This window comes from Lethenteron reissneri, chromosome 21, assembly GCF_015708825.2.
Source record: "Lethenteron reissneri isolate LAM-NWPU_2019-01 chromosome 21, ASM1570882v1, whole genome shotgun sequence".
In the NCBI taxonomy this organism is placed as follows: Eukaryota; Metazoa; Chordata; class Hyperoartia; order Petromyzontiformes; family Petromyzontidae; genus Lethenteron; species Lethenteron reissneri.
Window position 1 is genome coordinate 14,505,717 of NC_083799.1, and position 16,055 is coordinate 14,521,771.

Genomic DNA, 16,055 nt, shown 5'->3' on the forward strand with positions numbered 1-16,055 from the left:
CTCATCGGCGAATAGATGCATCGTTCCATCCGGAGTTAATTGCCGTGCAAAGTTGTTTTAATTTGAGAATGATGAGATGCAATCCGATTGAGATGGACACATAATCTCAATGCGACTGCATCTCACGAAGCCGTACGAAAAGCTGACCGCGAGCGAACGATTGAGTGAAAGAGTTGACGAACGAATCAATGAATGCAGGAATCAATGAGTCAATGTAGGAATTTTCGATTGAGTCACGGAACCAGCAACGATCGTGGGAGGTGCATGTGTGTGTCGTGTTTGTGTTGTGCCGATGTTATACCCCACTGACATGGAATGGAACCAATCGAGCGGGGGAGGAGGGTGTGTCGAGTGGTGTTGGAAGTTTGAAGGTGAAATTGTTGAGGATTGTGATCGCTTTCCAAGCGAAGAAACCCATAAACTGCGTGGAAACGCGGGTTCACTGTCGCGAACGCACAATGATGCAATGACCTCAAACTCTAAATGGAGCAAAAACACATTTTAATCTCTGATCCATGCAGCACATAGCCGTTGCGGGGAATATGCATTGACCGCTGGTGACCAACTCAGATAAAGGCGTCGACTAAACTTTTGCTGCGTGTTCAAAAGTGTAACTTTCAGGATTTGGGCATTTTGAAAATTGCGATTGTTTATCAAGGGAAGCTGAACTAATGTGCAATATATATATACAAACACACACTGTATCAATATTACAGGTGTTAGACATTGTTCCTGCCATTGCAATTACTCTTCTTCTGTTGTACGTCGCGTGAAAACAAGCAACAGACTACAAATTAGAATGTTAATACTCTTTGGTTATTTCGGTAAAGTCACGCATGTGAAAAAAAAATGAAAATAACTAAATTCAACTACGACGTTTCGGGCACAACACAAGCGTCCGTCATCAGGTGACTTTACCGAAAGAACCAAAGAGTATGAATTTTTACAGTCACGAAAACTTCAAATCTATAATTAAAATGTTAATGTTCTAAGCCATTCCACGCCATCCGAGGTAGCGGCATTAACTGAAGTCCCACTTGAATCCCATCGGAGCACGCGGGCTTGTGTTGGGGAGTCGTCAGCGATCGATAAGCCATCTCACTCATGTCCTAGAGCAGTGTGGTTCTTCTTATTCTTCTTCTTAACCTGGGGTGAACGCACCGCCTGGGAGTACGAGATGCCCTTTCTGGGGGTGCGAGACATGGCCAGATCTTTTTAGAAGGAAAATCGTCGAAAAGACAAATCAAGAACGGGCACGTGAGTGCAACTCACTCTCTTTCCTCAACCCCTTTGTATTTATTGACGGTGTGCATTTGTCTAACGATTGGGAACGAAAGGGGTGCACGGCTTCCGTTAAAGATCACGGAATGAGTAACGATCGGGGCAGGTGCGTGTGCGTGTTGGTTTTGTTGTGCCGATGTGACACTCCACTTGCCATGGAAATGGAACCGATCCAGCGTCGTAGAGAATACCCCAAAAACGCGGCTACGATTTCATCCGAAACGCGACTTGGCGGGTGGCTAAACAGACGTGGGGGCTGACGATGTTTTAAAATCCTTTATATTAAGTTCACTTGCTTGCTTGCTTGCGCGCTTAGGACCGTGCAAATCTTTCGGTCGTTTTTTAACCCACTTCCCGTGATCCAATCGAGCTGACATTTTGCACACAGACTCGTTGTGCGTGACAATTTCTTTTCGTGAAATTTTTTTAAATTTTTTTTACACTTTTTAGGTAATTTTTTTATATTTAATTACCAATTGCTTAATGGTGGCAGGCAATCATCTGACCCATAGGTGGCAGCCATCTCAAACCAATGTGGGCTGGGTTGTGGCCCATTGAACACGCATATAAAGGATTTATAGTGAAAAACTTTGTTTTTACGGGTTCATTTTTTTGTTCCCATTTGTTCCAAGCGGCACTCGCCCTCGTAACCGCGCGGTTGACTCACGATCCGTCACTGTCTCTGATTTCGCCAGAATGTACCCACAGCGTCCAGATTCTCACGAGAGCACGGGTGGTGGAGTGCGGGGGGACTACGTCCCTCTCATTAACACATCACGCACTGCGCTGAATAATGCAATGGACTCCACGCGTCTCATTAACGTGTTACCTTCAATAGAGGTCACCGTCATTCGCTTAACTCGTTACCTGCAATTTCAAAGTATATTCTGATAGCCCCACTTGTTCCCAACTGCGCAGCACTTTTACAGGACAGTTATACGTATGTATGTACGTGGATCTTCTTTCGCACCCTACGTAGGCAACCGTGCGAATCGGAGGTGCGGGGGAAAGGACAACAAACTGAACACATTTAGTTTGACTTCCTTGTGTGCAACTCTGCGCTACAAAACAAGGAAGTGTGGGCAAGATACGCAACAGTAAATGTGCTACAACGGTCGATAAACGCCCCTCGGTCAACACTTGGGTCTGACTGAGGACCCACGTCAAATAGTCCACAGTAAGGACAGTGAATCGCCCAGTAGGTTCACTCGGGAGGGTCAGTCGGCCCACTCCAGAAGGGTTATTGTGCCACCCAGAGACAGGCAATGACGTGTGGTCTCTAGGCAGTATACACTTAGTTCTTTCGGTAAAGTCACGTAGGTAAAAAATTAAATTTAAATTAATAAAAATAAAACAATAAAATCAGAACTAAGTGTTTGAATCCTTGCAGTCACGAAAGCTTCAAATCTAGAACTCTAGGCAGTAGTCAGTGGTGTCACTACAGGGTGGTGAAATGGTCACACAGGAGAAGCATTGTGTCACTGGGAGGTGGCCACTTTGAAAAAAAAAGTTAACGGGTCACACAACAAAGTAACTTGCCCACCCGGTAAAAAGATTTGGTGGCCCAGGAGAGTTAACGAGTCACTGATGATGACGAGGATGATACCGATGATGATCATGATGATGCTAATGACAAGGATGATGATACTCGTGCTCCTGCTGCTGAAGTTGTGATGCTACTGATTAAAAAAGAACATACCACGATGAGCATTATACAATGCTACTGATAACGATGTTGCTGATGATGCTGATGATGACGGTGATGTTGCCGGTTGCAAAACTCCAGGATGGATCAAATAGTCACCCATGCCACTCAACGCGTCACTTGCGGCGATCACTCCAACACCAGCGAGACATCAAAACAACCAAACCACGAGGGGTCTAGAGGCGTGGGTGGGGGGCGAGGGGGGTCCCTTATCAGGATCGATCCAGGGGGAGGGGGGAGAGGGGTCGTCGAGGGGAACCCCACGGGGCACTCACCAGCACGGCAGCGAAGCGCATCTCCAGCTCCTCCTCGCTGGGCATGGGCAGGCGAGGAGGCGGCTGCCCGTGGAGAACCCGGGGCTCCGGGGCAGCGCTGCCCTGCAGGACGTCCACGCTCCCGGCGTTCCCCATGGCTAGGTGCTTAATCACCTCGTCCGGCCTGCCTGGGTCTCTTCGATCTCGCCGGCTCTCTCTCTCTCTCTGCCGCTTGGCTCTTCCTTCTGGAAGCCCCGGTGGTCTCTCCTGCTCCCGCGCCACGCCACCCCCAGGTTCAAGTCGGGGTCGCGTCTTCACGGCAGCTCGCCCATTCTGCTCCTGCTCGGCTGAGGAGGAGGAGGCGACGCCTCCTGAGCCGCGTGTCGTGACGAGCGGAAAGCGTCGTCACAGGGAGCGGGCGGGACCATCACCCCTGCCTTGGTGGATACACTCAAGTGGGGGGGCCCGGGTGCGTCTCCTCGTGAGACCACGTGTAGCTGTGGCCGTCACTCGTTTTCAGGGGGAGTGGGGGGGGGGCTCCGGAAGGAGGCTTTGAGGCCGTTGTTAATATTCTCGCGTGTGTCGTACAGGTGCCAGCCAGTACCTGCAAAATCCAGCGACTAAAAGTGTCCAAATGGCCACCTGAAGTGTGGAATCCGAACAAACCCTATTACATTTCGATTTAAAGCTTTCGTGACTGCAGGGATTCATATTCTTGTTTTTTTCGGTAAAGTCACGTAGAAGGGAAATAATAAAATAATAAAAAATATTATGTTTTATTTTTGCTATTTTATTATTTCCCTTCTACGTGACTTTACCGAAAGAACCAAGAATATGAATCCTACTACAGTTATGCATTGCAGAAATATGTCACCTATTACGTTACGTGACTTTTGCGTTGAACTGAGAGCCCCATGATAATGTAAGTGGGGGAGGTCCTTGCGAATGAGATCGGCAGTTCACCGCTGTTGATTAGGGTGGGCCAGGCGGTGCTGATGAGCCACTAGTGCGTCGAAGCCGCCGCGGAGTTGGCTGCTGAAATGATGCGCTCCCAGCCGAGGGTCGCGCGGCTCATGAGTTGTATAAGGGGCCGGACATAAATTACGTCACGCGATTTTGGACGATTTTTTACCCCCCCCCCTCCCCCATCGTCACACGGCGTCACAAAAAGTCAGACCCCCCCTCAAATATGACGTCACAAAGCTCTGCCCCCCCCTCCCCCCAAAATAAAACATGCTTAAAATCGCTTTAAACTATTGTCATTGTAGTGCGTATATTATGTGGCGCTGCACTCTGACGTTGTAGGAAAAAACATTTATTAAAAAGTCTATTTATTAAGTAGAACGTGTTGTCTATATTTATTTAAAGTTGCGCATTTTGATGTGACGTCACACTTCTCAACCCCTCCCCCCCTCGTCACACATCGTCACAAATGTCTGACCCCCCCCCCCTCTCCCCAGGTGCGTGACGTCATTTATGGACGGACCCTAAGATATATGTTGCGTGTGATGGCAGAGGCGTGTGCGTGGCAGAGTCGGCCCTTCTTCTTTAATCGGTGACTGTGGAATCTCCGCCAGCTGACGCCTGCTATTATTTTAACTCCACAATGTGGCTTCTATACGTGGACAGACGTGAGTCATTCCAGACTCAACAAATACACGCCCGCGTTACGATCACACCATCACTCAAAAAAAACCTCACCACATTCGTTATTGACACACGCACTTTTAACATACCACTATTACGGTACTAACAGGCCCGTCGTTTCGGGCAATGCACCTTTTTTTAGAAGAGCTTTTTCTATCGTACAGTATTCTAATGGTGTGTTTGTTCACAACCCCTGTACTTTGTTGCTAGCAGAGGGTGGTTCCAGATGTCTTGTGATCCCCCCCCCCCCCCATTAATTTACCCCTAACGTTGTTTCTCTCCCCTTTCTGCTCATTCATTTCTGTTTTCACACCCATCGGTAGAGGAAAAACATTTCGTTGTAGGGAGTTCAATGGGAGCCGCGAGACGTCTGGACCACCCTGCACAGCGCTTCAAGTCCCATTGCTCGGTGTGGGCCTGCCCGCCGTGGGTTCAGCAAGTTCCACTTTCACGTGGAAACAGCACCACCACGTGGAGAGCAAAGAATCCTGAGCCTCGTCACGAACGTCTCCAAGGCCCCTCGGCCTCCAGAATCATCTCAATCGCGCTCGATGGAACGTGGCACACCGCAGCCGAGGGCTCGTGCGAGGAAGGGTACGGTGAATTATAGATTTGGAGTTTTCGTGACTGCAAGGATCCATACTCTTTGGTGCTTTCGGTAAAGTCACGTAGATGAAAAATACAAATAATAATAAAAATAATGATATTAAAATAACTAAATTAAATCACGACGTTTCGAAGGCAACACGAGCTTCCGTCATCAGGTGGAACAGCCACAGGAAAATTAATTGTAGTGAATAGAGAGAGATATTTGTGACAAGCGATTTAATGATTTAATGTAGTTATTTTCATTTTTTTTTGTATTTTTCATCTACGTGACTTTACCGAAAGAACCAAAGAGCAGGGTACGTTCACCAGCAAAGTTGTTGGAGGAAAAAAATTTCGCCAAGATGGTTTCATTTTGATTTGGGGATCGAGAGGGGGGAAACAGTCTAAAAAGTAGGCCAAGTACAACCGGGGTGGGTTGCCTGCTGTGTTCGACCCGGCCCGCTGGGCAGCATAAGGGGCCGTCCATAAATGACGTCACGCACCTTGTGGGCGGAGGGGGTCAGACATTTGTGACGATGTGAGACGAGGGGGGGGGGTTGAGAAATGTGACGTCACCTCAATGGTGCGCAACTTTAAATAAATATAGACAACACGTTCTACTTAATTAAATAGACTTTGTAATAAATGTTTTCTCCTACAACATCAGTGTGCAGCGCCACATTAAATACACATTATAAGAACAATAGTTTAAAGCGATTTGAAGCATGTTTTATTTTTTTTGGGGGGGGGCAGAGCTTTGTGACGTCAAATTTGAGGAGGGGGGGTCTGACTTTTTGTGACGCCGTGTGACGATGGGGGGGGGGGGAGTCAAAAATCGTCCATAATCGCGTGACGTCATTTATGTCCGGCCCCTAACTTGGCTCTGTATTTCGGGAAGTCCAAGTCGCGTGGCTTGTGTGAAGCCCACCCACACGGCATCGAGTGGGATTGACTGTTTGGAAGCAGGTGCATCTCATCTGCCTGTGGGAACGATTACAATGATCACCTCGTTGATGGGAGAGGGGATTCCTTGTTACCCGGGGTGTGCTTGGGTAATCGTGTCAGCTCGTGCTCTACAAAGGGGCTGTCGACGCCCAGAGCTAGAAGAGGTGGGCAGGAAGCTGCGGCGATGCATTATCGCTTCTACCGATCATACTAAGCCTGATGACGATGATGATGAGAATTGTGTTTAACACGTGTGAGGCTTTCGCCACCAATATTATTCATAATAAACGTTTTTGGGTTAGATCGCGTTATTTATAAATGTGTCACAACCGTCCACCACCGACACGGCCAATCAGCAAAAAAGTGTCACGTTCACAAACGTGACACTCAATTTCTGCGCTCTCAAAAAAGTGTCACGTTGACAAACGTGACACTTTTTGTGCTGATTGGCCGTGTCGGGTGGTGGAGGGTTACGACACATTTATAAATAACGCGATCTAACCCAAAACCTTTATTATGAATGAGAATTCTGTTGTGAGTTACAGATAGAACGTGCACAACGAACCTCGTTTTGGAATGTGCCTGCCGGCGCTGGATATACACCTTCTACACCACACTACATGCAGGATTCAGGATAGAGAGCGCAAAAATTGAGAGTATAAACAGATAAAATGTGGGTGGACAGGAAGGCATGGAGAATTGTTGTCGTCCAACGGACATGGGCATCGCCTGATCCCGTGGTGACCCCGGGGGTTGACAGTGGCGAGTCGTGATGATGACGGCGCTGATGGCTGTCATAATTTGTGAATCAGAATCTTTATTTGTCCCGGAGAAATCCGAAGAGCTGTGAAGCGCTTTGTCAGAGACGTCCAGTGCAGTGTATGGCTCCTGAAGCTTCATCAGTGGGAAGGAGGTTAACACAACGCTCGCACTCAACGTTAGCCTGCCGATTAGCACGGTTGGCTACGTACGGTACGAAAGAAGTTCAACACACATACACACATACACAACACGTGTCTATCGCCTCTCAAGCACAGGATGGTGCGCATCTCTATTGACGGTATCGAAGCAATGTCGCAAGACCGTGCTTTTTGGCCCACCTCAGAGCAATTTTATTACGTATTATGTTTGCATTACAGCCACCAATGATGCATTTGCCTGTGTGTACGTACATGTGCAAAGATATACATAAACAGACAACAACATTCACTTTAACACGTCGGCTTTCGCGACCAATATTATTCATAATAACGTTTTTGGGTTAGATCGCGTTATTTATAAATGTGTCGTAACCCTCCACCACCCGACACGGCCAATCAGTAAAAAAGTGTCACTGTTGACAAGAGACAAATAGTTCACTACTTTAGCCCAACGGTGTGTTGAAGAGTGAATCCACAACATTTACAATTTTTGAGTACGACGTTTCGCTTGTAATTACATCCAGCATCTTCTCGAGTTGCAAATGACACGTGAAAATGGCTTGACTTATGATTGTAATACATTGCAATGTGTGTACAAAAATCTGGTTTGGAGTTGACTTGGGGCCATCATAACTGTGAGGTCAACAATTTACAGTTTTTTTTATTCAACAGAACGAGGCTATAAAATGTGGACTTTCCATGGCTGTCTCGGGGGCATCTATGGAACAAAGCTCTGTTCCATTGCTCGTTGGAGCCGGGAGACCAGTAGACGTAACAACAAACTAACACCAATTCTGGTGGCAGACACAGATCGGCTCCCCTAACCGTCTGGTGGTGGAAGCTTTTATCCAGCCACTGCCAAGTATTAAATACAGCCACGTGTATATGTCGTGTAAACACTCATTAACTGGCCCAAATCGCATTGACATAGAGGATCGCAGAGTTTGGGCAATTGTTGGTGCCGGCTCATTGCGCGGCTGCTGCCCTTCCTCGTTGCCTGTCTCCTCGCGCCTTTGAGTTGTTCCCTGCGACGCGTTACAAGTTGAAATTATCATGATGTCTACCTGGGCTTGGGAAACCCGAGATTAGACTGCCGTGTCCTCGAAGTAGAGTCTGATCAAGCCATCCCTGTGCATGAGAGGTCTTGCCATCGACTCCATGCAGTGAGAAATGTCAACGTCTGTCTGGGCGGTGGACACTGTAGTTGAACCCGCAGGGGAGGTTGTGATTGTGTTATTGGGCCAAGCTGCGTAGAACCCTTAAGAGTGCATTCATCATGACCCCACGAAACTCAACAACGACTTTCGATTTAAAGCTTTCGTGACTGCATGGATTCATCTTCTTGGTTCTTTCGGTAAAGTCACGTAGAAGGAAAATAATAAAATAATAAAAATAAAACATTATAAAATAATTCTCACGACGTTTCGGCCACAACGCAAGCAGCCGTCTTCAGGTGGAGAACAGGTCTGTCGAGAAGGCAGAGTCTCGACAGACCTGTTCTCCACCTGAAGATGGCTGCTTGCGTTGTGGCCGAAACGTCGTGAGAATTATTTTATTATGTTTTATTTTTATTATTTTATTATTTTCCTTCTACGTGACTTTACCGAAAGAACCAAGAAGATCAACAACGACTGTGGCAATTGTGTAGGCGCAAGCGGAATATTGTTTTTTTTAATATTAACATATACATGCAGCGGCTCGGTAGCCTTTCACGTTGAATCAAGTGAGAGCCCTTGGAGACAAGACGTCTATTTTTTTTAAGGCAGACCTGGATTACGAAAATGTAACAATAACATATGACAAAATGGTGCAGAGGACATCTGCAAGGCATTTAAAATAACGCGCGCAATGTGCAAATCACAACTACAATCAATTTCCACACTACGAGAACTAAAACGATCATCCACGTGACCATTACACGGTTACGCTCAACGCATGAAAGCAGCACCCCTCGCTTGAAAACCTCCTTCACAGACATCCTACCTTAAGGTGCGCATATATAGAAGATGACGTTATAAAAAAACAAAAAACGACGAAAAAGAGCTACGATTCAAGTCGATCAGACACAAGGCCGGTCCTCATCCCCTGGGCCATCAGGACCCCTTCACTTTGGCCAATGGCTCGACCAGCATGCGCACGCAGTAGGGCGTCGCGGCCACCACGGCGACGGGCCCCAGGACGCTGCGGCAGAAGGCCACAAAGTAAAAGAGACCACCGGCCCTCTGGGGCATGGGGACGATCCACTCGAGGACGTGCACGGCCAGCAGTGACGCGGCAATGCAGCAGCCTTGAAACGCCGGCGATGCCGCCGCCACCCTCTCCTCCTCCTTCTCATCGCCAACCTCGGAGGAGGCTCCCGTTACGAAGCGGTCGCGCACGTGGAGACCCAACCCCAGGCCGAAGAGCGCGCCCAGCCCCCGGGCCAGACCGGCGAAGGGGGTCGTGTCCACGTGGACCCACTCGGCGCGGAGGCAGCGCTTGCGCGCGAGCTCCACCGACCAGTCGAGGTCGACGTGGGCGAGGCGCGCGGCGCCGTCGTGAACGAGGATGGCCACCAGCAGGAGCAGCGCGCAGAGGGCGGCGTGCGCGTGCAGCCGCGCGCCGTGGATGAGGCGCACGCGGCCGAACGCCTCGGCAACGAGGATTCCTGCGAGGGGGAAGGGGGCCTAAGTCAACGCCGCCGAGGAGCGGTGGGCGACGAGTGAGAAAGGCCGTGGAGCAATGTTCTTTACTCGTTTTCAGAGATTCATCTTCTTGGTTCTTTCGGTCAAGTCATCATGTAGAATGGAAATAATAAAATAATAAAAATAAAACATAATAAAACTATTCTCACGATGTTTCGGCCACAACGCAAGCAGACGTCGTGAGAATTATTTTATTATGTTTTATTTTTATTATTTTATTATTTCCATTCTACGTGACTTGACCGAAATAACCAAGAAGATGAATCCCTGCAGTCACGAAAGCTTTAAATCGAAATTTACGTTTTCAGAGACTTTAGACTTTTAACACAGTTTTATTGCTGCGGCAGCAATTGCTCCGCGGCCACTTTGATTCGAAGTCATCGGCAATAATTACAGTTTCATCATCATCGTCGCAAACAAACGTGGCATATGCGCCACACCGCTGCGTGCTTCGAAGCTCATTTTCATAGAGGGGGTGGAGGGTCGGTCACTTTCGCCGATAAGACATCATCAGTGTGAGATTACGCCATGCACACCGATTTGAAACCATCGTTGGGGTTTGACAGCAGCACGACGATGATGGTGATGATGGTGATGATGATGGTGGTGATGATGGTGGTGATGATGGTGGTGATGATGGTGGTGATGATTGGTGGTGATAATGATGGTGATAATGATGGTGGTGATGATGGTGGTGATGATGGTGATGATGATGGTGGTGATGATGGTGATGATGATGGTGAGAATGATGGTGGTGATGATGGTGATAATGATGGTGGTGATGATGATGGTGGTGAGTGATGGTGGTGATGATGAGTGGTGGTGATGATGGTGATGATGATGGTGGTTGATGCATGGTGATAATGCTGGTGATTGATGGTGATGATGATGTGGTGATGATGGTGGTGATGATGGTGAGTGATGATGGTGATTGATGATGGGCTGATGATGGTGGATGATGGTATGATGATGTTATGTGATGGTGTGATGATGGGAGTGATGATGGTGATGATGGTAATGATGATGGTGGTGATGATGGTGATGATGATGGTAATGATGATGGTGATGATGATGGTGATGATGATGGTGATGATGGTGGGGGCGTGTGTTTCACGCGTCAGAGGCCGCGGGGTCTTGCAATGTCGAGCTCTGCCGGAGGGTGTATTGATAGATGTGTGTATGTGGAACTTCTTTCGCACCGTACGTAGCCAAACGCGCTAATCGGAGGCGCGGGGGGGGGACGACACAACTAAATAGAAAATGCAGTTCTAAAGAAATACGTTTTCAATCGAGATTATTTAAAAGTGTATCGTTCTAGCGGTGAGGAAGACGCAAACATTTTGTGGGTGAAGCACCCCCAGCTAATCGAATGCTAGTCCTACCGCTGACCTCAAACAGTTTACCATCCAGTGAATATATAAACAGCTCGACCCCACAAGCAATTAGTCAACCGGCCACTACCAATAGCCATGCCACTGATCATAATAACTCCGTCTCTTTTGAATGGGAATAATACCAACTCATTAATAATGGCTATGACAGTGGAGTTTCAATACTTGCCGATAAGAGCCTTGCTTAAATGGTTTGGCCAATAATCTTGATTTTAAGCTTTCGTGACTGCAGGAGTCCATACTCTTTGGTTCTTTCGGTAAAGTCACGTAGGTAGAAAAATAAAACAAAATAAATCACGACGTTTCGGACGCAACACAAGCGCCCGTCTTCACCTGAAAACGTGGCTTTACCGAAATAACCAAAGAATATGATTTGGCCAATAGTATTTTTTTGTAAATGTTGTTGTTATTTTTGTATCGAGCGAAAGACTTAGGTTGTAGGATATTCGCTTCCTTTTTGCGCTGTTCTTCCCTGGTGCTTCGATTTGAAAGCAGCGGGCAAACGCCGAAAACATTACCGCCCAGCAGTCCGAGGATGACTTGGTGCGGGAAGTGCGTGGCAACGAACACCCTGGAGACGCACACGTTGATCTGGATGAACCAGAAGAGCAGCCAGAGGGCAACGCGACACAGCCTGCGGGGCGATAGACACCAAACAATAAGCCTTACTCAGCAGTGAAGTATCGCTGCACACAGAGCCGTCCCTGGGCTACGGCGAATCATTGGGGCGACCGCCCAGAGCCCCGTGCTTTGGGGGAGGGAGGCGCGCGCTTCGAGGTCACGGCGTCAAATGTAATACTGTTATCCACGCACCGCCTGTGATCCGAGAAGGGTTTCCGCTTGGTGCACAGGTCGCTCTCCAGAGCGGCCGTCACCATCACGTACCACACGCACGCAGAGCCCATTGCGTGTCCGGATGGTGTACCTGTAACCACGGCACGAAGACACGCGCACGTTCGCGTTCCCGCGGGCACTTTGCAGCAGGCCGGCTTTGTTTGGAAATCCGACAATCGTGGGCTCATCCCGGATTCACGCAGCAGCGTGGCCGAACCAACCCAACACGGGTTCAGCTCGTGTCTGCTTTATGAATCGTCTTGGAAATGTCGCAAACGCACCCACACCATCATATACATCACGGAAACCAATTACAATTGAGAATTTATTACGGCCAGCATGGCACACGAGGGTTGTTGAAGCTAGCGCCACACGTGCTTTTGTCTCACCAGTGGCGAGGATCAGACACGTTCAGGGTATACATAGGGCGAGTTTAAACACCACGTGCCTTCTGATGAGGTTTTTTTTTTTATGGGCCAGGAATTGAACTGTGCATCATCCCCCGCACCTAGCACGTTTGTCTACGCACGGTGCAAAAGACGTCCAGCACACACATACATGCACACCACACCCAGGGAGTCTTCGAGAATTTTCTATCGCTTCTCCCGGTGTGGCGTCCTCGTGCAGGTAGCAGGTGCCCCCCCCTCCCACACATACCTGGGCCGGTCTCGCAGGTGATGGGGTACTGGTTGAGATGAGGAGGAGCGGCGTCCCCGTAGTACTGCGTCTCGAGCACCCACCAGTACGGCCTCTGGCCCGAGATGACCCTGCGCACAATAAGATGTAGTCCGATTGGGGGCCGTCCATAAATGACGTCACGCGATTTTGGAAGATTTTTGACCCCCCCCCCCCTCTCGTCACACGGCGTCACAAAAAGTCAGATCCCCCTCAAATATGACGTCACAAAGCTCTGCCCCCCCCCCCAAAATAAAAAAACATTTTTCCATTTTTAAAATAGAACATGCTTCAAGTCGCTTTAAACTATTGTCATTGTAGTGCGTATTTAATGTGGCGCTGCACTCTAATGTTGTAGGAGTGTTGTTACAACAATTAGTGTTGTTATAACAATTCTATGTTTATTTAAAGTTGCGCATTTTGGTGTGACGTACATTTCTCACCCCTCCCCCCCCTCGTCACACATCGTCACAAATGTCTGACCGACCCCCCCCCCAGGTGCGTGACGTCATTTATGGACGGTCCTTTGGAATTAACCTAGACTGCGAGTGTCATTATTATACTTGGCCTGAATCGTCGTCTGTCTGCATTCTACCAACAGCGAGATTGTAGTTGTCATTATTGTTAAATCACATGTATTGTTATTATTACATTGTTAAATCAAAATTATTGTTATTCTTTTGATCGGCTTTTACTCTATGTTGATTGGTTTGTTATCGATACAGGTCTCGCTCTATGCGGGTTCGGCTTGTGCGATTTCGCGTTAATATGGCTCACCTATTTCTACCCAACATTCACTATATTCGCTATATGCGGTTTTAATTCACTCAAGCGCGGCTATCCGGTTGGACACGATTGTGTGTCTTGTAAGCGCTAATTGTGAGTGGAGTTCTTATTTAGCCTTTTTGCGCCACGTTTTTTGGAACACATCTACTGCATAAAGCGAGAGAAACCTGTACGTGTTTTTTGTGCAAACAGTGCTTTATGATATTTCGATATGAAAAGTCCTCTTTACAGTAGTATTTTTAAGATTATCATTCCAATATGTGTACTGTGTTAAGTAAAGAAATGCTTGAGGAATTCTGAATCAGAATCTTTATTTATCCTGGAGAAATCCGATGAGTTATGAAGCTCTTTTTTACAGATGTCCAGTAGATGAATATTGATATGATGGACGAATGTTAAAGTTTCGTGTGTGATACAGCGCCTAGCTAAGTACTGTATCTGAAATACAAGCGATATGAGTAGTGTTGTGAGTAGCACCTTCCAATTTCCCACAGTCACTGTGTTAATTAAAATTGTCACCTTATGAGAAAAATATATTCATATTGAACAACATAAAAATGTGCAATCAATCCCACTCTTGAATATGGCATCGCACAACCACTTCTAAGACCTCCTACATGTCCCTAAAAGCACATCAGGATGGTGCACACCCACACATTGGCATTCCCATACAGGCGTGTGTCATACGGCATTAAAACCACTTTAGCCCCAATTGCTAAAAAAAATAAGCAGAATGAATCAGAAAACAAACGTAGCGTTTTACGTGTCGCCGTTGCCTAAAAGACTGAGACCATCACCTCGTTACTCCTTGAGAATTCGGGTTAATCACGGGCAACTGAAAAACACAAAGTTCTAACCCAGACCCGAGCAGCGCTGGCTCTGCACTGGGGCACGGCATTTGTAGCCCCCTGAGCAGCAAGGAGCGAGTTGCCAGTGGTGCGAAATAACAAAGGCAAAAAAAAACCCACACCGTATTTGCCGTTATCACAGAAAATATATGATAGGTTGACAGCAGTGCCGGATTAAGCTAGTGCGGAGCCTGTAGCATATGTTATAAAGGGGCCCTAAATAAAAAAACACGTAAATATAAAAACACACAAATGTTTTAATGACATAGTAAAGTAATTGTATTTTTTCATTTGCTATACAGCCGGATAATACGACAAATCGCTAAACCTTAAACACACAGTCATTCATAAAGTGTGAAGGCAGTACAGTACTATAGCAATAGAGCAAGTGCAGAATCACTGAACCGGAATTGATAGCTTGAAAGCATTTAGCGCGGGGCCATTGAAAGTGCGGGCCTCGTATCAACTACACATGTAGCTACTTTTGCTACTAGGATAATCCGGTACTGGTTGACAGAATCAGAATATTTTTTTTTTTTTGGAGGAATCCGACGAGCTATAAATCTATTTTACACGTCATGGTGCGATGGCTATTTTTTTAGTGTATAGGGCACAAACATACATAGGCTCGTACTTATTTTGCACTGTGGCTCTCCCGACCAACGTAGCCGAGATTTTGAGTCGACGAACCCTTGGAGGGGCTGCGTGCTCGCTTACCCGGCCGCCTCCGCCCCAAGCCCCCTTCCCAAGAAACGGCTGCCAAATTGGCGAAAACCGCAAAACCGCGTCTCACCACTTGAGAATCATGTTGATCCAGTCTCCGACCACGGCAGCCCACACCAGCCTTGCGGCGATCCGTGGCGCCAGGTGGTAGCAGATGGGGAAGTAGAGCAAGTAGGCGCTGCGGATGTCGCCCAGGCTGGACATGAGGTGCATCACCTCGTGGATGCCCTCGAGCCAGTCCTGTAATAGCACCGTGACCTGCACCCCTGCGGCGCGCAGAGCGTCCATCGTGCCGGAGGAGCTGGTTGGTCAGACGGGTGCTCGAGGGCACGTGCTTGTGCCGTGTTTAGGGGAGGACTCACGCCAGCTGCCTTACGCAACCATCGAACTCGCGACCCGTGCTTGAGCACTGCCGATGAACGAAGACGAATCGTTCAGCGTTGCAGGTCAAGTTGCAGGCGAAGCTAATGGCACAAAATAAATAAATCCTTACCGATCTAAGTGGACATTAAAACTCCCTTCACGAGCCCGCCTGGTGGAGTATTGTCAAGCAAGCCCTGTGGGAATGGCAGCAGCACTGGAGCGTGAATGTCGCCGACGGGGTCTCATCCAGCGGTGAACAGACAACGGGCGATGATATTGACGACGGTGAATATTTTTGTTGACGACTAAACTTGTTCTTTTTTGCCGAACTCCCCGAGCCACCCACGACCGCGCAGCCTCGCGCTGGAGCCACCGCAGGAACCCGGCGCTCCGTCAGTGGTCTGGGTCCGA

General features: G+C 48.0%; 2 protein-coding genes across 2 annotated transcripts in view; both read right to left on the reverse strand.

Moving 5' to 3' along the window:
- Positions 1-3,568, reverse strand: part of LOC133345278 (formin-like protein 2) — a 64,878-nt gene extending 61,310 nt beyond the window's left edge. The window contains exon 1 of the mRNA XM_061555898.1: positions 3,262-3,568. Within this exon, the coding sequence (XP_061411882.1) occupies positions 3,262-3,396 (135 nt within the window). The 5' untranslated portion in view covers positions 3,397-3,568. The remainder of the gene's footprint in view (positions 1-3,261) is intronic.
- A 5,294-nt stretch (positions 3,569-8,862) lies between these two features.
- Positions 8,863-16,055, reverse strand: LOC133345279 (glucose-6-phosphatase 2-like). Its single transcript, XM_061555904.1, has 5 exons — positions 15,352-16,055; positions 12,907-13,016; positions 12,229-12,340; positions 11,934-12,049; positions 8,863-9,987 (listed from the first exon to the last, which is right to left on the reverse strand). Exons 1-5 carry the CDS (start codon positions 15,567-15,569, stop codon positions 9,434-9,436), a joined length of 1,110 nt encoding a protein of 369 aa, XP_061411888.1. The 5' UTR covers positions 15,570-16,055; the 3' UTR covers positions 8,863-9,433.